This window comes from Heteronotia binoei, chromosome 2 (assembly GCF_032191835.1).
Source record: "Heteronotia binoei isolate CCM8104 ecotype False Entrance Well chromosome 2, APGP_CSIRO_Hbin_v1, whole genome shotgun sequence".
NCBI lineage: Eukaryota > Metazoa > Chordata > Lepidosauria > Squamata > Gekkonidae > Heteronotia > Heteronotia binoei.
In genome coordinates, this window is record NC_083224.1 from 27,591,291 (window position 1) to 27,617,431 (window position 26,141).

Sequence of the window (26,141 nt, forward strand, 5' to 3'; positions counted from 1 at the left end):
CTTAAGTGGGATTTAGTTAATTCTCTTTAGATGTATGGCTCTGTGACAACCCCAAGGCCCATAACTTTCACCAGGCCATAACCCAAATCCCCTGGAAGTAAAAAATAAAGTCTTAATTGGGGGGGGGGGGGGGGGTGGAACCCTCAAAATGTTTGAGCAAAAAAGCTGCAAACCAAAAGTATATATGCATTCTCTAAATTGCTACTAAGATAATGCTTTACTCATCATTATTCCTACTCTTCTACCCAGCAAATACTTAATTGATTATTGATGACTGAAGAGTGTTCAGAATGACCTTACTGCTTTCTTTATGATGCATGTAGATGGTTGACTCAAACTGCTGTGTAGTCTTCTCTTTCTTTGTGCTTTTCTCTTCTCTCTGCTTCTGCACTGTACCTATCAGACAGGCACAGATCATCTTGCCCCTTCTTAGACAGTCTGACTTTTTCTTGATAAGGAATCTTCTTTTATCTAGTTCTCAGAAGACCTTGGCCCTGCTTCTGTAGTTGTAACTACCTCCTCAACCACGTCTCTGCTGCCTCACCCTAAAACTTTCTCATCCTCCTTATTTATCTGCTCAACAGCCAATCAGTTGCAGACATTTTTCAGGCCTTGTTCTGATTGGTCCTTGCATTCCATAGTTCACAGTCTCCCTGATGTTGTTCCTTCTAAATGAAACCATATTCTGCCCTTGAAAGCCTTTCTCTTTTAACTTCCCCTTAGTAGCAGTCAGTGGGTTAGATGGTGTAACTGCAAGGTTTCTCTCCCCCTGGACCCCTTTCTGATCATGGAAAAAATTGTTTGGAGTTGAGGGACTTGCATGCACTGTTAGCCACACAGGTCTGGCAGCTGCAGTGGGAAGGTGGAAGAAGGCAAAATCACTCCTCTCTCTTCCATCTGTAGAGCTCTGCTCATGCAAGTGCCAGTTTGTTCCCTTTTCCTTCACTACAACCATCCAACCAACGCAGCTATTACTATGCACAAGTGGACCCCAGCAATAAACTTCCCTGCAGTTGGGTAGGTTTCCAGAAGGAGGGAGACTGTCAGCTGTTTCCATTCCATTGCAGGATCCAAGCCACCAACTGACTTCAAAAATACACTGTATAATTACAATAACACCATATTTTGAAAATATGTTTTGAATGTTTTTTTTCTCCACAGACAAAATGTTTCTTCACAGGCTCAATGTGATACTTCAAGGTGGCTTCCGTTTATTTCCAGCAGCCCAACTCCAGTGGAAATGTTCATTGCAGTCATATTCAAATGGCATACAGATCACTGATTAGATGAGATAAAATATGGAAAAACTGCTGATAATGCTTGTTCCTGTACTGTTCACAGTATTCAGGATGCTTATGACATGTCTGTTCTTCTATTTTTATAAGATTTATTTAGGGGTTTGTGTGTGTCTATATGCTGCCCATCCACTAAATTTGTGAAATTAGCAATGTGTACTTCACAGTAATAATTAATAATGACTTATTCCTTGATATTTTATAGCCAAAACTTACTCCTTTAACTACAAGCAAAAATTTTTCCACTGCCCAAGATGAAGAGGCTGTTGAGTCTGAAGATAAGATTTCTAGCAATGATGAAACAATAAGCATAAAAAATGATCTACCATTAGGTAGATCGTCTGATACAGAATTGAAAGAGTTTTCTGAAAGCTTCACCAACAGTAGAAGACAGGTGCAATATAGTCTCTTGGAATAAGTAACTCTGTTGATTTGGTGTTGCTAGGCTTTGGAAATGTTTTAAGAGTTATTTCATGTAGTTTTTTATATGCACACTTCATTTGTATTGTGAAAAATTAAGCTAATTTTGGGATGAAACAATTTTCCAAAAGCAAAAAGAGCCCAGTCTTTAATTTACCCTTTCTGGGCAAAGTGATTGGGAGAGCAGTAGCAGACCAATTCCAGGGACTCATGGATAACTCATCTGCTATTCACCTTTTTCAGTCTGGCTTCAGGTCAGGCTATGGGACAGTCACACTGCTAGCTTTAGCTGATGACCTCCATGTGAATCTAGACAAAGGCCATGCCTCCTTGTTTCCCCATTGGGTTTATCTGCATGATTTATAGTAGACCATGCCGTCGTGTTGAGGTGCTTGGAGGCAGAAGTTTGAACATGAGCGCTTTAGAGGAAGGGTGGGATAAAAAGTAATAAATAAAAAAGTGCGCAGTGTTAGGACAGGCTTACAAATTGGTTTAGTTTAATATTCTGTGAATATTTTTAGAGCTATGCATCTCCACCTCGGTTATCCACACCTAACAGTAGCAGAGAAAAACAGTGGCAAAAGGAACCTCTTGCTCAGTTGCATAAATCTGGTATGTCAACTTTATTTCCTGCAAAACGACTAATAACCAGTTACTGTGTAGTTAATTTATTGTGCCGTCCTGAGTAGATCTAGTTAGAACACTACTTAGATCTACTCAATAGGGCTTTCTCCCAGGAAAGTGCAGGGTTGCACGGTTAGATGACAAAGAATCTCTTCTGACTTTCTACTGTCCACCTTATACGGCCTGAGAAAATGGGCTTTTGTGCCTTACACTGTCCGAAAGTTCTTTACACATCATTATATTAATTAGCCCTGAAGATTTGTCCATTCTTGTCAAACAGTGTCTCTGTTATTCTTCCCTGCCTTCTTGTCCTCTTGCTGTACAAAGGAAATCATGTAATCAGATATTCAGTTACAATTTAGTCACCAGTATAAAATGTGAATCTTTACTGACCATGTAAATTACATAAGAATATAAAAAGAGCCCTGTTAGGTCAGATCAATGGTCCATCTAGTCCAGCATCCTGCCTCCCACAGTGGCCAATCAGTTCCTCTGGATCGTCAACAACAGGGCACAGAGGCCAAGGCCTTCCCCTGATGTTGCCTCCTGGCTCTGGGATTCAGAGGCTTAGTGCCTCTGAATGTGGAGGTCCCCCTCAGTCACCATGGCCATTGATAGACCTATCCTCCATGAACCTATCTTTTAAAGCTGTTTATTCATGTGGACATCACTATATCTTCTGGCTCTCTGTGTAAAGTAGTATTTCCTTTTGTCTGTCCTGAACCTACTGCCAATCAGCTTCATTGGACATCGTCAAGGTCTAGTATTTTGGGAGAGAGGGAAAAAGTTCTCTTTCAGCTCTTTGCACCCCCATGCAATTTTATAAAACTCTACCATGCCCCCCCTCAAGTCATCTCTTTTCTAAACTGAAAAGTCCCAGACTGTTTAGTCTTTCTTCATAGGGAAGGTGCTCCAGCCCCCTAATCATCTTGGTTGCCCTCCTCTGCACTTTTTCCAGCAGTGTCCTTTTTGAGATACAGTGTCCCAAACTGTACTTAGTATTCCAAATGAGGCTGCACCATGGATCTATACAATGGCAATTCAGTATTAACTGTTTTATTCTCAATCCTTTTCCTAATAATCCCTAACATACAGCTTACCTTTTTCGGTGTGCTGCAGCACACCGAATTGACACTTCCATTGAGCTATCCACTATGACCCCAAAATCTTTTGGAGCTCACAGGAGCACAGCTCCTGAACCTTTCTGAGGATTTCCATAGTTATATGTTTGGGAACAGATATATCTAAACCATGTTAGGGCATTTCCTATTGCTGTGGTTCATTTGAAATGTTGTCTGTCTTAAAGGAGCTACGATATGTCCTAATTCCAAGCGATTGTACCAGGATGATTCTGAAAGTGGTTCTGACGAAGTGGAAATCAGGAGGGAAGAAGAAAGGAAAACCAAGCTGCTCCCTAGAAAACTGTTTAAAGTAGATGACAGTGCTTGCAAAGGTCAGCTGTAGCTGAAGTTTCTCTCAAAAATGCTGAAGAGCTCAATATGGGAAATGATATAAGATACTTCTCCTTTAATTTACCGCTTTACCCAATTATTTTTCTCTACATTAATAAAGATACTTAATCTAATAAATGCTGGGTGAGCATATGGGTCAGAAAAGTAGCATATCACTTCCCATTTACATCATTTAGGCCTATAAGAACAGTTAATGGTATGTCAGCTCCCTCTTCATTTGTTGAAGGGGTGGAGCAGGATTGGTTTTTAATGCCATATTTCAGTATCTGAGGTAAATGTTTGTTGTTTCAGCCATGCTTCTTGCAATGCATGTATGCTGGCTTCATGTTCTCTAGGGCTGCAACATTCAGTTGACTAACAATTACAAATAGTTTGATATAAAAGATGTCCCCAATTAGTCAGGTTGCAATTTAAGAAAACCTGTTAATTGCTTTTGATGTAGTTTACGGGTTCTGTTCTGAAAGGAGGCATTCTTCTACCTCTCTCATGAAAGAGAGAATGCCTCTTCCCCACAACTGCTCGTGTATTTGGTGTCCTAAACTGTTGCCTTAGTTGCATAAGTGTGGCAGAAAGCAGGTGGGGTGAATTTGCCACTTCCATCGAATTCAGTGAAATTGCTGATTCCATTAAATCTTTCTGACACACGTGCCTTGACACATTTCTGAAATTTGTAATACATTTCTTGAACAACTCCAACCTCAAAAATCACCGAAATTCCTGTACTTTTATCTAAACCGCTCTACAGCCTGTCAGTTCATTCTAATGCTTATTGTATCAAGAAGACATTTCTCCCTACTGCACAATGCCAAGAATGCATTGACTTCTTTAGTCCCTAACTCTGTTTATACTGGACAATTGTTTAAAAAGTCAGGCTAGTTCTGGGCAACAGACTAGCCCAAAAGCAATGAGAGAGCAGATTTTTGCCTAGTTTACTCATCCCCGTATGCTATGAGGCATTTTGTTGAAGAGAGGAATCCATGACCTCAACAGAGGCTTTTCAGGGCATACAGGATACTGTTGTAGGAAGGAAAACCTGGGGGTAATCTACTTGTCCCAGCTCCTGCATGGTTCGTATCTCTCGAAAGAGGGATTTGATAGCTGATGTTTTCAAATTGTTTTACTATTGATGTTCTGTTTTTTGACTTTGTAAGCTGCTGCTTTATTTTAATAAAGATCGTGGCTTGTATGTTTAATAAATATAGACCAAGTATTAAATATATACCAATGAAAATGTGGTATCAAGGGTCATGATAACATAATGATATTTTAACTTTTTAGTTTCTGAAAGCATATCTACCCTATCCATTAATGACACAAGTGTGTTTGATGGAGAAGGATGGGATGCTGATAGTTCGAGTACGGGGTTGATTTGTCAGAAGCTTCATAAGGAATTTGCCAGGAAAATTCAGGCAAGTCTTTTGTTTATATGAAACACTACAAATTTTCACTGGTAGTATTGTTTACATGTAGTGATGGGACTTTAAAAAAGAGTATGGTCTCATGCGTGAAATAAGTTCTGCTTATGCTTGATTAACAACATTTTACAGTCCCCAGACAGTGCCAGAGGATACTTATTTATTACATTCTTCCCCCCTGTATCAGTCAAAAATTGGCTCCCAAAGCAGAGCCTTAGCCAATGCAGGTAACTAAAACAGAATAAAGATGCTCCAAAAAGGTGTTTCCAGTGTGCTTGGGGATCCAAGCTCAATGAAAGGGTGACTGTCTGCATCCTCTTCTCCGAGTCCTTCTGATGACAGTAGGTGCACACATGAACACTCATGAACCTGGCACCATGTACTGCACTGAGAAGGGCTGTGGCACATGCCAAAAGGCAGGAGATGTTGGTCAGAGAAGTTTGCTACTATTTGAAGAGAAGAAAAGAGATTGGATTTATACCTGTATGGTATAGTAGCTAAGTGTGTGGGCTCTTACCTGGGTTTGATTCCCCACTCCTCCACTTGCAGCTGCTGGAATGGCCTTGGATCAGCCATAGCTCTCTCGCAGAGGTTGTCCTTGAAAAGGCAGCTGCTGTAAGAGCCCTCTCAGCCCCACCCACCTCACAGGGTGTCTGTTGTTGGGGAGGAAGATTGTGAGCCGCTCTGAGACTCCAAGATTCAGAGTGGAGGGCAGGATATAAATCCAATATCATCAAATTTAGTATATCACCCTGTCCTTCACTTCCCGAAGGAGTCTTAGAGTGACTTACAATCTCCATTCCCTTCCCCTCCCCATAACAGACACCCTGTGTGAGGTAGGTGGAGCTGAGAGAGCTCTGACAAACTGCTGTTGAGAGGAACAGCTCTGTGAGAACTTGTGACTGACTCAAGGTCACATCAGCAGGTGCATGTGAAGGAGTGGGAAATCAAACCTGGTTCTCCCAGATAAGTGTCCGCACACTTAACCACCAAATTTGGCAGCTAAAAAAAATGAGGCCTGCCACTGTTAAGTCCCTGTCAAGGACTGAATGTATACATGGATATTATTTATTTATTTTATATCCTGCCCTCCCCGCCGAAGCAGGCTCAGGGCGGCTCACAACATAAAATCCCACAAACAATTAAATTAATGAGTATTAAAATTACACATTTAGTAATAAAATAGATATACAATGATTAAAACAAAACAGAAAAAAACGTATTGAGTGGGTGCTATTCTGGTGGCGATGGCCTACTTCCACTTCTCTTAAATACCGGAGCTGAGTCAATCAAATGCCAGCCAGAAGAGGACAGTCTTGCAGGCCCTGCGGAACTGCACAAGGTTCCGCAAGGCCCTCACTTCATCTGGCAGTTGGTTTCACCAGCAGGGGGCTACAATTGAGAAGGCCCTGTCTGGTTGATTTCAATTGGGCCTCCTTCGGCCCAGGGATTACTAATAGATTTTGTGATCCCGATCTGAGTACTCTCTGGGGAACATGTGGGGAGAGACGGTCCCTAAGATAGGCAGGTCCTAGGCCATATAGGGCTTTAAAGGTAATAACCAGCGCCTTGTAATGAATCCGGTATCCTATTGACAGCCAGTGCAGTTCCCGCAGTCCTGGCTGAATGTGCTCCCACCTGGAAAGCCCCAATAACAGCCGGGCGACCGTGTTCTGCACTAGCTGCAGCTTCCAGGTTCGGCACAAGGGCATCCTCATGTAGAGGGCATTACAGTAGTCCCTCTTCGAGGTGACCATTGCATGGATCACTGTTGCCAGGTCGCCATGCTCAGGAAGGGGACCAACTGCCTTGCCCCCTAAGATGGAAAAACGCGGATTTAGCAGAGGCTGCTATCTGGGCCTCCATTGTCAAGGCAGGTTCCAGTAGCACCCCCAAGCTCTTGACCTTGTGCACCATCGCCAGTGGTGCACCATCAAACGCCAGTAGGGGAATTTTCCTTCCCAGACCGCCACAACTCAAGCAAAGGACCTCTGTCTTCACTGGATTGAGCTTCAGTCTACTCAGCCTAAGCCATCCAGCCACGTCTTGTAGCGCCAGGCCCAAATTTTCTGGGATACAGTCAGGCCGGCCATCCATCAGTAGATAGAGCTGGGTGTCATCAGCGTACTGGTGGCAACCCATACCTCCGGGCAATCTGGGCAAGGGGTGCATGTAGATGTTGAACAACATCGGGGAGAGCATTGCCCCTTGAGGCACCCCGCAGTCAAGCGCGTGCCTCCGGGACAGTTCTCCCCCAATCGCCATGCTTTGTCCCCGACCATCAAGGAAGGAGGAAAGCCACTGCAAGGCTAACCCCTGAATCCCTGCGTTGGTGAGACGGCGGGTCAGCAACTGATGGTTGACCGTATCGAATGCTACCGATAGGTCCAACAACATCAGTACTGCCAAGCCACCTCGATCCAGATGCCGCTGGAGGTCATCCACCAGGGCGACCAGCACTGTCTCCATCCCGTGACCTGGTCGGAAGCCGGACTGGTGAGGGTCTAGGACAAAAGCGTCATCCAGAAAGCTCTGTAACTGTAGTGCTACTGTCCTCTCAATTTTACCCCAAAAGGGTAAATTCAAGACCGGCCAGTAATGTGCCAATTCGGCCGGGTCTAATGTCGATTTTTTCAGGAGAGGGCAGACCACCACCTCTTTAAGAGGTGTTGGAAAACACCCGCAAGGGATCTATTTACGATATCCCATATAGGATATCTGAGTTCCCTCTGGCAAGCTTTAATTAGCCAGGAAGGGCAAGGTTCACATCACAAGTTGTTGGGCGTACAGTAGAGAGGATCCTGTCAACTTCCTCTAGGCTGAGTGTATTGAAGTGGTCCAGTACAGAACCAGAAGACAGGCATGGGGCCTCGAGTTCACATACTGTCTCCAATGCGGCGGGGAGGTCGTGGAGCGACAAGATCTTATCTGCAAAAAAAATCGCAAAAGCCTCACAGCTGATCTCCCATTCCCTAGAATTTGGCCTGCCTTGTGGCAGTGTTGTAAGGGTCCAAATTGTGTTAAACAATTGTGCCAGATGCAAAATTGCAGACGCAATCTTGGCCACAAAGTAAGTTTTCTTTGTGGCTTTGACTGCCATCTCATGGCACCTCAAACTCTATAAGAGAATTGTACTTCGTCTCAAGTACACCACCATTGCCTCTCTAGTCTGAGTCCTCATTTCATCTGCCACAACTCCAGATTGTACCATGGTGCTAGCTTAGAGCGAGGGCACAGAGGATGCCAAGGTGTGATCTCATCGATGGCTCTGGAGAGTCTGTCATGCCAGGGCTCAGTCATGTCATCCAAGAAATAGCCAGGGGTCAGGAATCCCTTAGAGCCATTTGGAACCGTTCCGGGTCCATCTGGCTCTGCGGGCGAGCTAAAATGTGCTCACTGCCTAAACGGGCTTGGGGTGGGACATCCACACAAGCCTTGAGGGCATAAGTGGTCTGACCATGGCACTGCTTCAGCAGTAATACCGTCCACTAAAACTCCCGCCACAAAGATCAAATCTAGCATGTGCCCCACCTGGTGAGTGGGTATTGTAACAAGTTGGGAGAGTCCCAGTGTTGCCATGAATGACACTATGTCCATCGCCTGACTGGAGGTCGCGTCATCGGCATGGACATTGAAGTCACCCAAGATCAAAAGCCTTGGGTACTCCAATGCCCAGCCTGTTATGGCCTCCATCAGGGACAGTAAGGCGCTGGCTAGTGTGTTCGGCAGATGGTACACCAGCCAGATCGCCAACCCCACCCCAACGTCCCACGCCAGACCGGCACATTCAATGCCATTAATCTCGGGTCGGGAGAGCCTGAAAGGAGTAAGCCTCTCGTATGAATAGAGCCACCCCTCCCCCCCGCCCACTAGTCCGCGATTGGTGAAAGACTGAGTATCCTGGGGGGAGCCGTCTGGGAGAGAGCTACAATCTCCCCATATCGCACCCAGGTCTCAATCATGCAAGCCAGGTCCACATGCTGCTCAAGCAAGAACTCCCAAAGGATTGAGGTCTTATTATTTATGGACCTGGCATTACATAACACCAATGATGGAGGTGAGTAATTCAACCTGACCCCTTTACCTGCCACCGTCGGGATGGGACAGTGACTGGAAGGGGGCCAGAATTCCCTTATAATTCTGTCTGTTCCCACCATCATACCTTTCCCTCCCCAGGAGTACTGGAATCCCCAGGCAGATCATATTAGGACATACATTCAGTCCTTGATAGGGACTTCACAGTGGCAGACTTCATTCTTTCAGCTGCCAAATAGTATGTAACATCTCTGACCAACATCCACCTGTCAGCAGTGGAAGAATGGCAACCAGAAACCTTTATCTTATCTCCTGTAGCCCCGGGTGAAGAAGAGATTACTGAAGCATTCCCAGTCTAGATATGTCATGATTTTGATACATTCCAGAGAACACAATACCAGCTTGTCATTGTTCAAGAAAAAGGAGTTCCTTATGTTTTTATTGTGCTGCAAGATTCCCTGTTAGGGTTGCTGCAACAACCTAAGAGCCAAACTAGCTACGACCAGGGTCATTTCCTAATGAACTTATTGATGCAGCTTGGCTTCTGAACTACCTCAGCCACACACATAGCGGCCTTCCTCAGTTGTTGCTCTGCTAGTTTCCCACCAGCTTTTCCCTTTCTTTTTTTCTGACCACCTTTGCACCATTGTTTCTGGAAAGGACTCACCTGAAGTGTTTTTTGTGGCATTATCCTGTATGTTTCACTTACAAAGGTCCGGCTCCCATTCAACCACTTCCACACCTCACTCCTAGCCATCACCTTTCCCCCCTGAGCTGCTGCCATTTTCCCAGCCATTTCCCATGATTTTCTTTTAAATCTTCTGGCATATATTACTGCAGTTCAGGAGATCAGGGAGGGGTATTGTCTTCCTGTAAATGGTATGCTTAGCTATTAAACTTGCCTTGTCTTTTAGCTGTCTGCTAACAGAGAGCCCGCAGCTTACCAGACAAAGGGGGTGAGCGGGATGGAGGAGGATTTGATTCCATGCTTATGCGCTTGTAGATACACACTGTTCCCAACTGGGACCATGAACACCCAAAGGGGCTGGAAATGAAGGGGTGAATTTTCAACCAAGGGGCTGGGTTCGTGGAAAGGGCTTTTTCAGAGCTGGGGATCAGGGACTTGGAAGATGAGACAGAAGGGAGAGTTTGTGTGTATGAGTGAGTGAGAGAAAGTGAGAACCTGCTGTTTTAATAGTCCCAGTATGCCTGCACGGGTCGGTTTGGGTTAGAGGATAGGACTGGGCAGTTTAAAAATGCAGCCTTGGGTCTGGAAAAAGTGAACCTCTGTGGTGCCCTAGGAATACTAACCTTGCATTATCCCACTATCTTGAGATACTGCATGGGCAAAAGAAAAATTACAGGGGTGGCACATCATCACCTCTTAAGATGATGGAAGTGCTGATGTAGCAGAAATGCAGTCCTTCATTGGATCCAGTGTGCGATGGAAAGCCTGGTTCATCAATTAAAAGGGGGAGGGGGGTGCAGTAGAAAGCTACCAGTCTGGAAGCAGCTTTCAAAAGCACTTCAGGTGCAAGCATGGCAGCAACAGAGACAATGGAGCAAACATTCGGTGCGGAAGTGACCCTGGAGAACCTTCAATGAGATGTTCTGATCTTCGTGGTCCCTGTGCAGTCTACACACTTGGGTTCGTGCCCTTTGCTCGAAGCTGACCTTGGAGAACTCCAATAACAGTGAAGTGTGTTTTTGGCAGGCTCCTCTCCCGCTCCAGGGAGCAGGCACACAGTGCGCATGCCTAGAATGGGGGAGGAGCTCCGCCTCCCGCTTGGTTTCTTTTTTGCCGCCACCCTTACCGGACCTCGTTGCATTAGCTCCTCCACAGCGTTTCTCCTTACCATCTTTCCATCATCGTCGTCCTTCGTCTTTTCGTCGCTTCAACTTCTCTACTTCCTAAAAACAAAAAGAAAGGACCCTCTGTGAGTAAAACATCCTTCCTTTCGTCCCCTTCTTCCCCCCCTCACCCTGGCGGACAAAAAGGGGACCACCACCTTTTAAAAAGGTGTCTAAAGCAAGGGTGGCCAACAGTAGCTCTCCAGATGTTTTTTTGCCTACAACTCCCATCAGCCCCAGCCAGCATGGCTAATGACTGGGGCTGATGGAAGTTGTAGGCAAAAAACATCTGGAGAGCTGCTGTTGGCTACCCCTGGTCTAAAGTATCGGACTAAGCTCCCATCCACGGGCAGACATTCATACTGCCTCCTGTGAATGGGTGTGGGACACAAAGTTGTGACCTGTGTCCACTGTAAGGGGTTTGGCAAGCAGACGCGAAAGATCTGAGCTGTGCGCCTACAAAGCCATTTGCTTGAGCTATCTCTGATACCCCGATCCTCTGCTTTGAAAGCCTCTCCACCTCCCTCCCAAAAGAAGCAGGGAGATTTGGCTTCGTCTGCCGCTTCTCATAAAAAGAAGCATAAGACTGATAAAAAGACCAAACATCGGTCTATGACTCTGAAAGCTCCGACCAAGATGCCAGAAATGACTGCCTCGTCACAACAAGCATCGACTATCACCCCGATCTCGGCTTCGACTTCTAAAGCATCGATTTCGACTTCTATGGCTTTTATGCCAATAAAGGCTTGCTATTTGACTTCTATGGCCCCTACAGCTACAATACCGGCAGGCTTGCCTATCACTCCGTCAACTACAACACCATCGACAACAGCACCTTTGGCTTTGACGGTTCCCATGGATTCCTCCACCGTTATTGTTTATTTTATTTGTTTATTTTATGATTTATATCCCACCCTTCCCAACAAGTAGCTCATGGCGGCTCACAACATAAGAATTTGACATAAATAGAATTTAAGCATAAAAACAGTTAAAATAATTAATACATTTAAAATTTTAAGACATTTAAACCATTTAAAACATTAGGGACAGCAGACATGTAGTGTAACTACACTCGGTTTCTTGTACCAGCTAGTCATAGGCCAGCCGGAAGAGGGTTGTCTTACAGGCCCTGCGGAACTGGGCGAGGTCCCGCAGGGCCCTCACCTCTTCCGGCAGCTGGTTCCACCAGGAGGGGGCCGTAACAGAAAAGGCCCGGTCCCTTGTAGATTTTAAGCGGGCTTCTTTTGGCCCGGGGATAACTAGGAGATTTTGAGTTCCCGATCTCAGTACTCTCTGGGGAACATGTGGGGAGAGACGGTCCTTCAGGTAGGGATGTCCTAGGCCATATAGGGCTTTAAAGGTAATAACCAGCACCTTGTACCGGACTATTGGCAGCCAGTGCAGATCCCAGAGCCCTGGCCGGATGTGCTCCCTTCTTGGGAGTCCTAACAGCAGCCGGGCCGCGGCATTCTGCACTAGCTGCAGCTTTCGAGTTCGGCACAAAGGCAGCCCCATGTAGAGAGCATTGCAGTAGTCCAACCTCAAGGTGACTGTGGCATGGATCACTGTTGCTAGATCGTCGCGCTCCAGGAAGGGGGCCAACTGCCTTGCCCGCCTAAGATGAAAAAATGCGGACTTGGCAGTGGCTGCTATCTGAGCCTCCATCGTTAAAGAGGACTCCAATAGTACCCCCAGGCTTTTGACCTTGTCTGCCGCTATCAGCGGCACACCCTCAAAAACTGGTAGGGGGATTTCCCTCCCCGGACCCCGACGACCCAAGCAAAGGACCTCTGTCTTCGCCGGATTTAGCTTCAGCCCGCTCAGTCTGAGCCACCCAGCCACTTCCTGTAATGCCCGGTCTAGATTTTCTGGGGCGGAGACCGGTTGGCCATCCATAAGTAGATAGAGCTGGGTGTCATCAGCATACTGGTGACAACCCAGCCCATACCTTCGGGCAATCTGGGCAAGGGGACGCATATAGATGTTAAATAACATCGGGGAGAGAACCGCCCCCTGAGGCACTCCGCAATCAAGCGTGCGCCTTTGGGATAGCTCACCCCCAATCGCGACCCTTTGCCCCCGACCTTCAAGGAAAGCCACTGTAAAGCCAACCCCTGAATCCCCGCGTCGGCGAGGCGGCAGGTCAGTAACCGATGGTCGACCGTGTCGAACGCAGCCGACAGGTCCAACAACATCAGCACCGCCGAGCCGCCCTGATCCAGATGCCATTGAAGGTCATCCACCAGGGCGACCAACACCGTCTCCGTCCCATGACCCGGGCGAAAGCCAGACTGGAGTGGGTCAAGGATGGAAGCGTCCTCCAGGAAAGTCTGTAACTGCATCGCCACTGCCCTCTCGATAAGCTTGCCCAAAAAGGGCAAGTTTGAGACCGGCCGGTAATGCGCCAATTGGGCCGGGTCTAAGGTTGGTTTTTTCAAGAGGGGGCGGACCATTGCCTCTTTGAGCGGCGTTGGAAAATGCCCTTCCATCAGGGATCTATTTATAATATCCCGTACAGGATATCTAAGCTCCCTCTGGCAAGATTTAATAAGGCAGGAGGGGCGAGGGTCCAAATTACAAGTTGTTGGGCGTGCAGATAAGAGAATCCTGTCAACTTCCTCCAGGCTGAGAGGACCGAAGCCATCCAGAACACAATCCGAAGACAGGCCCGGAGCTTCGGTTTCACTAGCTGCCTCAAATATGGCCGAGGGGTCGGGGCGAAGTGACGCGATCTTGTCCGCAAAAAATTTCGCAAAAGCCTCACAGCCAATCTCCAATTAAATAGAATTTGGTCTGCCTTGTGGCAGTGTCGTAAGATTCCGAATTATATCAAACAATTGTGCCGGGTGCGAAGTTGCGGACGCAATCTTAGTCGCAAAGTATGTTTTCTTTGCGGCTTTGATTGCCATCTCATAGGATTTCAAACTCTCTCTATAGGATGTTCGAATCGCTTCGTCTCGAGTACGCCGCCATTGTCTCTCTAGTCTGAGTCCACGTTTTTGTTGCCGGAGCCCCTGGTTAAACCAAGGTGACGGCTTCGAACGGGGACGCAGAGGGCGCCTAGGTGCGACTTCCTCAATGGCCCTAGAGAGTCCATCGTTCCAGGACTCTACCAGGTCATCCAGGGAGTCGCCAGTGGGCCAGGAATCCCGTAGAGACGTTAGGAACCGTTCCGGGTCCATCAGGCTCCGCGGGCGAGCTAAAATATGCTCTCCACCTAAACAGGCTTGGGGTGACACATCCACACGAGCCTTGAGGGCATAGTGATCCGACCATGGCACTGCTATAGTAGCAATATCGTCCACTAAAACTCCCGCCACAAAGACCAGGTCTAACATGTGTCCCGCCTGATGAGTGGGCGCTGTAACAACCTGGGCGAGTCCCAGTGTTGCCATGGATGACACTAGGTCCAACGCCTGACTGGAAGCCGCGTCGTTGGCATGGACGTTGAAGTCACCCAAGACCAGTAGCCTAGGGTACTCCAATGCCCAGTCTGCCGCCGCCTCCATCAGGGATGGTAAGGCGCTAGGCGGTCGGTACACCAGCCAGATCGCCAACCCCTCCCCAACGTCCCACATCAGGCCAGCACATTCCACGCCTGGAATCTCCGGGGCCGGGAGAGCCCTAAAGGAGTAAGCCTCTCATATGAACAATGCCACTCCTCCCCCCCGCCCGCTAGTCCGGGACTGGTGAAAGACCGAGTATCCTGGGGGGGCCATCTGGGAGAGAGCCACAGTCTCCCCATCCCGCACCCAGGTCTCGGTCACGCAAGCCAGGTCCGCATCCTGCTCCAGCAGGAAATCCCGAAGGATCATGGTCTTGTTATTAATGGACCTGGCATTACATAACACCAGTGACGGAGGCGAGTACATTCGTCTGGCCACACTACCTGTCACCATCGGGATGGGACACAGGCTGGAAGGTGGCTGAGCACCACTATGTCTCGGCCCCCTTCGCCTATAAATCTGCCTGTTCCCACCGTCATACCTTCCCCTCCCCAGGAGTACCGGAATCCCCAGGCCAGTCATCGACTCCCGGTGGGCACCAGCTCCACAGCTGGTAGTAACAATACCTCTGACCTCTTTTAGTTCTTATGTTCTGATCTATCAATAATGCCAACTACCAATCCATTAATTCTCAAATTTAAGTCCCTCAACCAACCCCCACTAACTCCTTAGCTAAGATTAATAAACTAATAAATCCCTTGGCTCCTTAATTAAAACCTCTACCCCTATCCTCATCTCTTATTAATTTGCCAGCAATATAACAACGTAGCTAATCAAAAAAACTAGTTAAAAGACCAATAAATAATTAATTATCTAGTTTTACAAAAATTGGTAGTTAAGAACAATAGAATTAAAGGGCAAAGGTGCAGTTGTTTACAAAGTGACGGTGCAATGAAATACAGAGTTCTTCTCTTATGTTGTTAAAGTGCGGTCGTGTCCAAAAGGTGCAAGGCAAGCAAAAAGCAAAGAGTTCAGTTCTTATTCTTAAGGTGCAAGGCAAGCAAAAAGCAGAGAGTTCAGTTCTTATTCTTAAGCAGTGTGAGAGCATAGCTCTTATTGTTGGAGGGTGGTGGCGGAGTAACGAGGGAAGGGGATCCTGCAGTCTGAGAACCCGAGGCAGCTTCCGCTCAGCACCAGGGGCCCAGGGAGGTACTGCCCCCCCCCCCGTGTCCCTGCCGCCTCGCAGCCACCGCCCCAGGGACCCAGAACTGCAAGTTGGATTTGTAATCAGTCTCACCCTCTCTCCACCAAACAACCTCCACTCACACCTCGCCTCGTCGGCTGTCTCAGCCTGCTCCCAGCTCTTGTTCTTCTGCCTATGGTCTCCAGTCGTCAGGGGAGGGGGAAGGGGCCCCACCCTTCCCACAATTACACTGGAGGCCCGCCGTGGAGCTCTTCAAGCCTATACACCTTCGGCCTCATTTACCAGAGGACCACCGCTCGTCCCGCCACTTTCTTCGCTTCCAATACTTCCCCAATGCTGCCGCGAAGCTCTTCCAAGCCTGAGCACCCTCGGGCAGAAAAACGTGATTCCAGATAATCATGCTGTCGATACCCAAGCCTTGCTTTCTGCTGTGGCGACCATAATTAAAGTCCTCGATTCAGCTGGATCAGGTCTACAATATCGATCGGGTAACCAACTACCTGCAGAGCCAGCAGAGTGAACGGATTGGTTTCGTGACGTGCCTAATTTGTCTCTTTTGAGCCATTCACCTTGGCTCCCGCTTCTGAAACCTGCTCAGTTCATCTCCCACTTCACTCGACAGATCTTGCTCACGCTCTAGACATGACCGCTCACGCTGTCGAAGACGATCAACCTCCAGGTGTTGTCATTTGACTTCTAAAGCTTCTCATCGAAGCCAATGCCACTCACGCTTAGCTTCCAGGCGAAAGTGCTTGACTTCGAGGCAAGTGCGCTTGACCTCAAGAGCATCCCATAGGAGCTGTCATCACTTGAGATCAACATCGAGGCGTCGTTCGACTTCAAGGTGTCATAGATCGACCTCTAGGGCTTCCTATAGGAACAGAGCCATCCTCGATCTTGATCGACGTCTAGATACCATTCAGTTCATCATCGGCGTTATTCACTGACTCCTACACCATCTAGAACACCTTCCCCAGAAGCATATGCTAGATGGTATCACCGTCATTACCCGAACGGCAAATCTTCCTTTCGCACCACTTTTTCTACTTCTAAACCGGCAACAGTTAACACAAAGTCTACTGTTCCTCAGCCGCCTAAACTCACTCCTTATGCAGTATCCAAAGCTTCAGCGGCTGCTGGAGGACCTTCGCAACTCTCCTCTCCTATTCAGGAACTGATATATATGCCAGATGACCTCCTGCAGAAGGACCCGTCGTCTCCGCTCCTAAGGACACAGAGGATCCGTGCTCGGACTCTTCATCGTCAGCCTCTTCCTCTTCTGAAACTGCTAATCCATTGCTTCCAGAACATCCTGACGATATCACTCCTAGTCCGTTGTCACCACCTTACCTGGAAATGATCACTAGGATTGCTGAGGCTTTACACATCCCTGTCAATACTGGTAAATCAGAAGTCACAGACTTAGTTTACAAACAGGTCCAAGACCAACTGCCACCAACAACACTGTTGCCCATGTTGCCTGTGCACCTTGCAAATCTGAAGGAGGCTTGGGAAACTCCTGCCTCCATCCCACCCACTCCCAAACGTCTCGACGCTCTCTATAGTGTTCAATCTTCTGATGCAAAGTTTTTGATCTTCATCGTGGTCTCTGTGCAGTCCCACACATGGGTTTTCTGCCTGGAACGAACCTGACCTCGTAGAATTTAAAGCTACCCTAGGCATTTATTTTGGTGCGCATTCCCTCTTGCCCTGAGGAGCAGGCATCCACTGCGCATGCCTGGAGCGAGGGGGAGGCGCTCCACCCACCCAGTTTCTTTCTAACTGCCGCTCGGGATTGTCCTTCCTCGTTGCGTCTCCTCAACTTCATCTAGCCTTACTATTTTCTTCAAACCTTTTGTGTCCTTCGTCATCTTCGCCTTCGTCTTCTTCGATCTTCTACTGGTAATGTAAAAAAAAATACCTTCTTTACTATCGTCTCGTCTTCCTCCCCCTTCCCAACCCCCCCAACCCCCGGGCGTATGGAAGGAAAGGACGGACATTACATCAACCTTGCAGCTCCTCAAGGACCTGGACCTTTCTGTGAACTTTGTGAAATCACATCTACAGCCCACCCAAATACTCCCTTTTATAGGAGCTGTCATCAATACAACAGCATTCAAAGCTTTTCTGCCTTTGAACAGATCCCAAACCTTAAAGAACTTGATCCAAACCTTTTTTCTCACTCTGACGCAGACAGCGGAGTCTGTTCAACATTTGTTAGGCCTCATGGCAGCCACAACTGCGGTGATCCCATTTGCTGGTCTTAGAATGCAACCACTGCAGCTATGGTTTCTCCACAATTTCAAGCCTATGACTCATCCTCAAACTTTACTACTGACTATTCCAGAGGACGCCCTTCACTCTTTGAACTGGCGGCTGCTGGCCCACAACATACTGAGGGGCAAGGACTTTCCACTTTCTCCACCCACTCAAATGCTAACGACCGATGCTTCTCTCAGTGGCTGGGGAGCCCACTGCGGGAACTTCACAACACAAGAATCCTGATCTGCGACAGACAGTGTGAGGCACATCAGTGCACTAGAGCTTCTGACTGTGCACCATGCACTGAAATCTTTCCTTTTGCACCTGACAGGCCGACACGTCCAAGTAGCCTCAGACCATGTCACTACTGTTTACTATATAAACAAACAAGGGGGCCCGAGGTTGCTGTCCCTTTGCAAACAGGCCCCCCTTCTGTGGAACTGGTGCATTCAAAGCAACATCTTTCTCTCTGCAGTACATTTACCAGGAATAATGAACACTCATGCAGATGCACTCAGCAGATCAAGTCCCAGCGACCTGGAATGGACGATCAACGATTGTTAGCTTCATCCCATCTTCCAGGTATGGGGCCTTCCACAGGTGGACGGATTTGCATCTCGAACCAATATGAAATCTTTTTCAGCAGGGGTCCCCCAATGGACCACTCAGGGGACGCCTTTCTTCATCGCTGGTCAGGAAATTTATTTTACATGTTTCCACCGATACAACTGATATCCAGGACCATACAAAAAATATGAATAGACCACACGAACTGTATACTGATAACCCCGTGGTGGCTCCGTCAGGCTTGGTTTTCCCCTCTTCTGCTTCTCTCTCACGGGATTTACCATCGCCTGCCTCTAACTCCCGACATTCTGACTCAACACGAGAATGTCTACCATCACGATCCGAAATTTTTCCGGTGACCGCCTGGAGGATCAAACCTTAGAATTCCCTCCAGAAGTCAGAGAAGTGTTCTGGAGTGCAAGGAAGCCTTCAACACGCAAATCCTACCAATTGAAGTGGAAGCGGTTCTCAGTCTATGCGGGAAAGTGGGCTGTAGACCCATATACGGCACCATTATAGATGTTGTTCAAGGGGAGCCTCAAATATGGACTTTTTTTTTTTTAGTATTTCATAATTTTCACAACTTGTTTTTGTGTGATCCCTATCAGACCGCTGTCTCATTGTATAGCTGCAAATTTAAACCTATAAGATATGTGATTATATAAAGGAATTGAGGTCAGCTACAGGACGTGAGGAATCGCATGGGCTCCCCACATGATATCTACTAATATTCTGTGAAAGCAATATTTTAAAAAATCATTAATGCAAGTGCAGAAAAAGGCTAGAAAACGTTAACAACAACAAAAATATTCCCATTTAGTTTCACTCTTATTATATTTTTATTTTATGATTTGTATCCCGCCCTTCCCACAGAGATGGCTCAGGGCGGCTTTCTTTGGATGACTTTTGTTTTCACATGTCAGCATTTGTGATTTCAAAAGCTGGAATTCCTGGACCTCTTGAGAACACTGGCATGTTGTTGAGAGCAAGACATAACCCTTTCTCTTGTGCTGTTTCTCCAGTTTCAGTCACTCTCTGGGAACTGCCCTATGGGTAAAAACATATAAGAGGCTCCATGTAATACTTGTTAGAAAAATAGGTGGTGGAGCTCATCCAGGGATTGTTATGCAGCTGCACCTACTATTCAATGGACAAGGTGGGAAGGAGGAGGTGGAACTCTCAGAAAGGTTCAGGAGCTGTGCATCTGTGAGCTCCTGCTGAATCTGAGGCCTGCTTGTTATGTTTCCCATCACACAACAGTTGCAGCTTGGAGGGTGGCATTTGCACTGGCAACAGTGCACGGGAAGAAGGCTAACCTCCACGCAGCAGCTCCCATCTGAATTGCTTCACCCCATTCTCCAGCTTCCTGTTGAAAAACTGATGAAGCTCCTAATCATAGCTCTTCCAGATTATGACTGGCTTGACGTGAACACAGCTGCCACTTTAGAATTTCTCATTATAGCAGGTTTTCAGGATGACCAACAGAGTGGCATTGTTTACAGATGCTTCCTAGCTTGTCCTTCCTTCTAGATTCAGCTGACCTGGCTCTGATTGATCCTTGTTTCTGTAACATCCAGGTTAGACTAAAATAGCATGCTCTAGGCTGACTGCCCTTGAAGATAACTCCAATGCAGAATGCAGCCACCTGCCTTTTTGTGTGCATATAACTTGTGGCATGCACACATATAGCCTGTGCTTAGTTGTTTTGCTTTGGAGTTCAGTTCAAGGTGCTGATTCTTACCTTCATGATCTGGGACACATATAGAGGGACTTTTTCTTCCTTTATGCTCACACAGGTCAAAATATCCATCCAGCAGGCCTAGTTAGGTGTGTCATCTCCCCCCTAGGTCCCTTCAGCACCAATGAGGTACAAGTGTTCTCAGTGGCAGCTCCTGTCATGTGGAATGGGTTGCCCAATCAGGTACTAAAGGCTTGTTCATAGCTCATTCTGGAGAGCTTTGGTATAGCATTTGTAGTGCTAAGCCCAGGTATAATTAATGTCCTTTACGATTTGTGATGGTTCTCTGATTTACTTCTGCAGTGCTAGTTTAATGGATGGAAAGCTGTCCTGAGTTATGGGGAGGCAGGTTGTAATTCTTTTAAAATAAACACATTCCTCGTTGCACAGGTTGGCCTGAGTTCATAGATGACAAACTTTCCCCCCAGTCTCAGTACAAATTCAATTTACTGTAAAATTAAGAGTAAGTAATTTTGTTGTTACTGTTTTTCTAGAGCCGTTCAAACAGAATGGACAGTTTCACAAAGCAGTCATTGAAGTCAGCTCATCAACACATGAACACAATGAGTAGTGAGTTGCACCAACACAGGTTTGTTCAAGGATTTAATGTGATTATCTGAAGAATTATATACTTGGAGAGTTGTTTAGTTTTATTTTGTTTATTCATTTATTTGCAGGTCCAAGCAGCTGGAACAATTTCATTCCCGCCTCGTTGATGAGCTTGAAAGTTTTGAAAGAGACGCACAAACTTTGAAGAATGTGGAAAAAGAATTTTCGGTATTTGTAATTATGGGGGCATAGGATTGCTTGAGATCTTCTTTGTGGCCTCTGTGCAGTCCCACACATGGGTTTTCCCGCTGGGACAAACCCAACCTCGGAGAATTCAAAGCTAGCCTAGGCGTTATTTTTGGCGCGTGTTTCCTCCCGCTCTGGGGAGCAGGCATCCACTGCGCATGCCTGGAACGAGGGGAAGTTCATGGAATAATTCATTGTTTATGAATATATGAACATATGAAGCTGCCTTCTACTGAATCAGACTCTCAGGTCCATCAAAGTCAGTTTTGTCTACTCCAGGGGTGGGGAAATTCTAAAGTGGCAGCTGTGTTCATGCCAAGCCCTTGTCTACTCAAAGGCCATATGAATATTTATAACATTATTCGTGGGCCATAAAAAATTATCAACTTAAAAAACAGTGCTCCACCAAGGGAGAATGATTCAGGCCAGCAAAATTAATACAAATAATTGTTGTTCTATTTGAAGTCAAGTGGGGAGAGCCTAATTTGGCACACACACACCCAGCCCACTATGTATAGGTCCAGGGTTTTTTTGTAGAAAAAGCCCAGCAGGAACTCAGTAGCATATTAGACCACATCCCCTAATAACATATTAGGTCACACAGTCATTAGCATAGGTCGCACCATCTGGGATAATCAGGTGCAAACTGAACTGGCAGTAACTCTTCCAAGCCCTGCAACAATTCTGGCCAGCCAGCCACGCCCCAGGGAGGCTGCCGCACAGTACATCTGGGCCCTGTGATCCCTGCCTGCCCCTGGGGAGGCTGCTGCACAGTGCAGCCGAGCCCCACGATCCTTGATGGCCAGCCAGGCCCCAGAGAGGCTGCCACATGGCTCTGTTCGGCCCAGCAATCCCCAAGGCCACACCATGTGACCTTGAGGGCCACATATGGCCCTCGGGACAGAGGTTCCCCACCCCTGGTTTACTCAGACTGGAAGCAACTCTGCAAGGTCTCAAGCTTTCACATTTTTCACATTTATTTGCCTGGACCTTATCTAGTTGGAGATGCCGAGGATTGAACCTGGGACCTTCTGCTTACCAAGCAGATGCTGTACCACTGAGCCACCATCCCTCCCGTTTGAATCTCTGTGGAAAAGAACAATAGGACCAGCTGTCTTATATTTGTCAGGTTGGCTTTTTTATAGATAGCAGCACTTTCCTCCAGCATGGTTCCTGGTTGGAGGCCTTGCTACCTGTGGAATGGTGCCATTGGATATAACCCGTTAGTAATTAGCAAACCAGTACAGAATACAACAAGCAACCCTGTGGCACAGAGTGGTAAAGCTGCAGTCCAAGCTCTCTGCTCATGACCTGAGTTTGATCCCAGTGGAAGCTGGGTTCAGGTAGCTGGCTCAAGGTTGACTCAGCCTTGCATCCTTCCGAGGTCAGTAAAATGAGTACCCAGCTTGCTGGGGGGAAAGTGTAGATGACTGGGGAAGGCAATGGCAAACCACCCTGTAAAAAGTCTGCTGTGAAAATGTCATGTGACGTCACCCCAGAGTTGGAAATGACTGGTGCTTGCACAGGGGACTACCTTTACTTTTTTTTTTTTACAGAATACAATAAAGCAGCAGATTTTAATAACAGAACCAGAAAATCAAAACTTACATTATTCATAGTAACAAGGATTTCATGTGTGTTTCTCTTTTGCAGAGTTTTTCAAAGAAGCACACTCAGACTTTCAGCACTTACAGCAAAAATGAACAACAGAGGTGAGTGTGTTTCCTTATTCCTGAAATGCAACAGAGGGATTACATATGTAGTTCCGTCTCTACCTTATCTGTACATCTTTGGATCAAGTAGCTTAATGCTTCACTTCAAATTGAAATTAAACAGTTATATGAAAAGATTGGACTGCAATTTTGAGGAAATGTAGTCAAATATAATCCAGTTATTTATTACCAGAGTTTTTTTTGTAGGCAAAGCTCAGCAGGAACTCATTAGTATATTAGGCCACATCCCCTGATGTCACCATTGTTTTGCACAGGGCTTTTTGGAAGAAAAAGCCCAGCAGGGGCTCATTTGCATATTAAGTCACACCCTCTGGTGCCAAGCCAGCCGGAACTGCGTTCCTGCTCAAAAAAAGCCCTGCTTATTACCCTCAGTGTTTCTAAATAAGTGGTGTGTAAAGGTCCCTTTTCTTGCTTAAGATATTTAAAATGGTGTTTTGCTCTAAATTCTTTTAGGCTTCAGGCTCTTAAAACTTCTTTTGAAAAGAATGTTTGCCATGCTGCTGACCGTGAAGAAAATATTTTTAGTTCTGAGGTATGTTTTTTCACCTCCTCCTGTCTGCTTTCTTGCATTAGATTCGCTGAAGTGAATTTTAATTTCTTCATGGAACAGTTTCCTCTTGGTTGGCAGGAAGGAAGAACATACAATATGTACAGTCTTTCAGTGCACAAGACATACTGGTGCATAACACAAAAAAGTCCCCACAGTAGGGTTTTCTTTCCAGTAATAATCCCTTCAGTCAATGTTGTGTTTTTAGAAAGTTCCCAGTGAGCCATGTATCCAGGCCAGTAGACGATCTCCAGTATGATGATGCTGCAGCAATTGTAAATGCTGGCATCAACCCTTCCACCTTCCTGACATATGTCCTTATTTTATGCATGCGTTTGTTGGACAAATACATTTTATCTGTTGTTTGTGAATCTTAACATGCTAAATGTATATGCATCCCTGTAAGACTTACACTATTATTTTGGCATGAAGCCTTCTGCAAGCATCTTCTACTCTCTCTCTCATAGCTCTGAAACTGGAGCAGTTCATCCTGAAAACTCACATCCTCTGGCATTCAGGGGGTGTTTTTGTGGTTTGTCCCATGGTTTGTTAAATATTTAAATAAATAAAGGCTTCTGTAAACCCAGAGTATCAATTGGCAGAGGATGCTGTATAGTGTGACACTGAATGATTCCCTCTTCCAGCCTTGCCTCCTTCCATCATCATAAAAACATAAGAACTCTACTGGACCAGACCAGTGGTCCATCTAGTCCAGAATCCCGTCTTACACAGTGGCCAACCAGTCCCTCTGGATGGCCAACAATAAGGCACAAAGGCCAAGGCCTTCCCCTGATATTGCCCCTGAATGTGGAGATTCCTTTAAGTCACTGTGGCTAGTAGCCACAGATCTATCTTCCATGAGTCTTTCTAATCCCCTTTTAAAGCTGTTTATTCCTGTGGCCATCACTGCATCCCCTGACAGTGAATTCCACATTTTAATCCCTCTGCTGGAGCAAGTAATTCTGTTCCATCTGTTCCCAAGGCGTGATTGAAGAATTCAGTCAGTTGGAATGCAAAAGCCCTTTTCAGATGCGACAGTCAACCACACTCTTAATAAATACACGTGGACAAGTACCTTCAAAAGCTGAGTTTTCGGATCATGTCAGTGTTGCCCTGTTCTCATAGCATGGCTACCACACGCTGCGAGAAGAATAGAAAACATGCCGTCTCCCTTTGCATGTGGTTGATTGCAATAACTGAAAAGGACTGGAGAGGCACACAGTCTGCAAAGTGTCATTGTTTTGGGCCTGATCTTCTCAGTCACCTGGCAAGCTTAGAAGCAAAATGGAAGGTGTGAATTCTTCTTAGTGTGGATAAACCTTACGTACATAAAGTAACCCTTTTCATGTAACTGAGTGAGATTAGTCTTCAAGTTTAATGTTTTAAATAGAAATTGAAACCTGGTTTAAATGGTGAATGTGAAAAGGCTGAAAAGCCATGGAAATTCCAGTGGGCAGATGTTTGAGTACTCTGCTGCAAAAACAAGCAGGAGTCTTGGGACACTTGAAAAACTAACACATTATTATTCTAACAGACACTTTTGGGAACTAGAGCCCGCTTTATCAGATGGTTAGAAAGGCAGGGGAGAGAGTGAGAGGGCGAATCCTGGAACTGCAGGATGACTGTTTGGGGATTCAGTGCTCTACAAATAGACAAGCTGCCAGCTTGTAGCTTTCCAGTTGCAGCTCTCCAAGCATGATTCAGAAACATGTGGAGTGATTTGCTTTGAACCAGTCTTCACTGGCTGGGATTAAAATTCAGCCAATGAGAATAAACCAGGATTTTGGTTATGTTATAGATGCACCTAATGAAAGAAGACATGAAGGCACTACAAGAAAAGCTTCTTAAAGAAATGGTAAATAAAATTATCTTCTCATTTTACTTGTTACAAGTTTATTAGCAAAACATATTTGGATTTTTTTAAAGTAAAAATTCATGCACCTGAAACTTGAAGTAGTAGTAGATTACCATAGGTAAAGAGGGCTAAAATACTCAAGCAAAGTAGGATGCTTGAGCACTATGCTTGAGCATAACCTATTCCCATACATTCAAGTAGAAGTGAAGGGAATACCCCTCTTCTTCCTCATCAGCTTTGAGAGGTGGCAGCACTAATCATTCATTCAGCAATGCACAACTAGTGCAAGATCATGGGACATTTCCCCCAGCACACAGCATGCAGGACCTGGGGGCTCCTCCCCTTGCTATAAGTTTTGCATAAGAGGAAGGACAGCTGGTATGCAGAAACCTGTTTCCCGCTGCATGTCTGTTTCAAATGGCAGTACTTCTACATTGTTTCCCCATTATCACTGCAGCTGCTAATGCAGTGCAGAGACGACGGGACTTCCACATGGTTCATTTCCCTGCCTTCCCCCAGCTCTACTCTCTGGAGTGGCCATTGCCCCTACACCACAAGGGGTTTCTTCAGAAGCTGGTGATGGATATACTGATGTGCCATTGTATTGAGATATCAATTACCTTAAAAAAAAAAGCCCTTCCAAAAGTTTCCCAGTGGGCCATGGTGGGAGGTGGCTGCTGCAGGAACTGGGGCAGGGAAAATTACACCAATGTGGTGAAGGTGATACCAGGAGAACAAGAAGAAGATATTGGATTTATATCCCACCCTATACTCTGAATCTCAGAGTCTCAGAGCAGTCACAATCTCCTTTACCTTCCCCCTCACACACAACAGACACCCTGTGAGGTAGGTGGGGCTGAGAGAGCTCTCTCAGAAGGTGCA

The 26,141-nt window shown here is 46.3% G+C and overlaps 1 protein-coding gene across 1 annotated transcript in view; it reads left to right on the forward strand.

The window, feature by feature from the left end:
- Positions 1 to 26,141, forward strand: part of LOC132566044 (synaptonemal complex protein 2-like) — a 54,677-nt gene that overhangs the window by 26,368 nt on the left and 2,168 nt on the right. Inside the window, exons 15-23 of the mRNA XM_060230707.1 lie at positions 1,501 to 1,689; positions 2,237 to 2,327; positions 3,646 to 3,792; positions 5,090 to 5,220; positions 20,824 to 20,918; positions 21,007 to 21,106; positions 22,778 to 22,836; positions 23,311 to 23,389; positions 25,203 to 25,259. Of these exons, the coding sequence (XP_060086690.1) occupies positions 1,501 to 1,689; positions 2,237 to 2,327; positions 3,646 to 3,792; positions 5,090 to 5,220; positions 20,824 to 20,918; positions 21,007 to 21,106; positions 22,778 to 22,836; positions 23,311 to 23,389; positions 25,203 to 25,259 (948 nt within the window). The remainder of the gene's footprint in view (positions 1 to 1,500; positions 1,690 to 2,236; positions 2,328 to 3,645; positions 3,793 to 5,089; positions 5,221 to 20,823; positions 20,919 to 21,006; positions 21,107 to 22,777; positions 22,837 to 23,310; positions 23,390 to 25,202; positions 25,260 to 26,141) is intronic.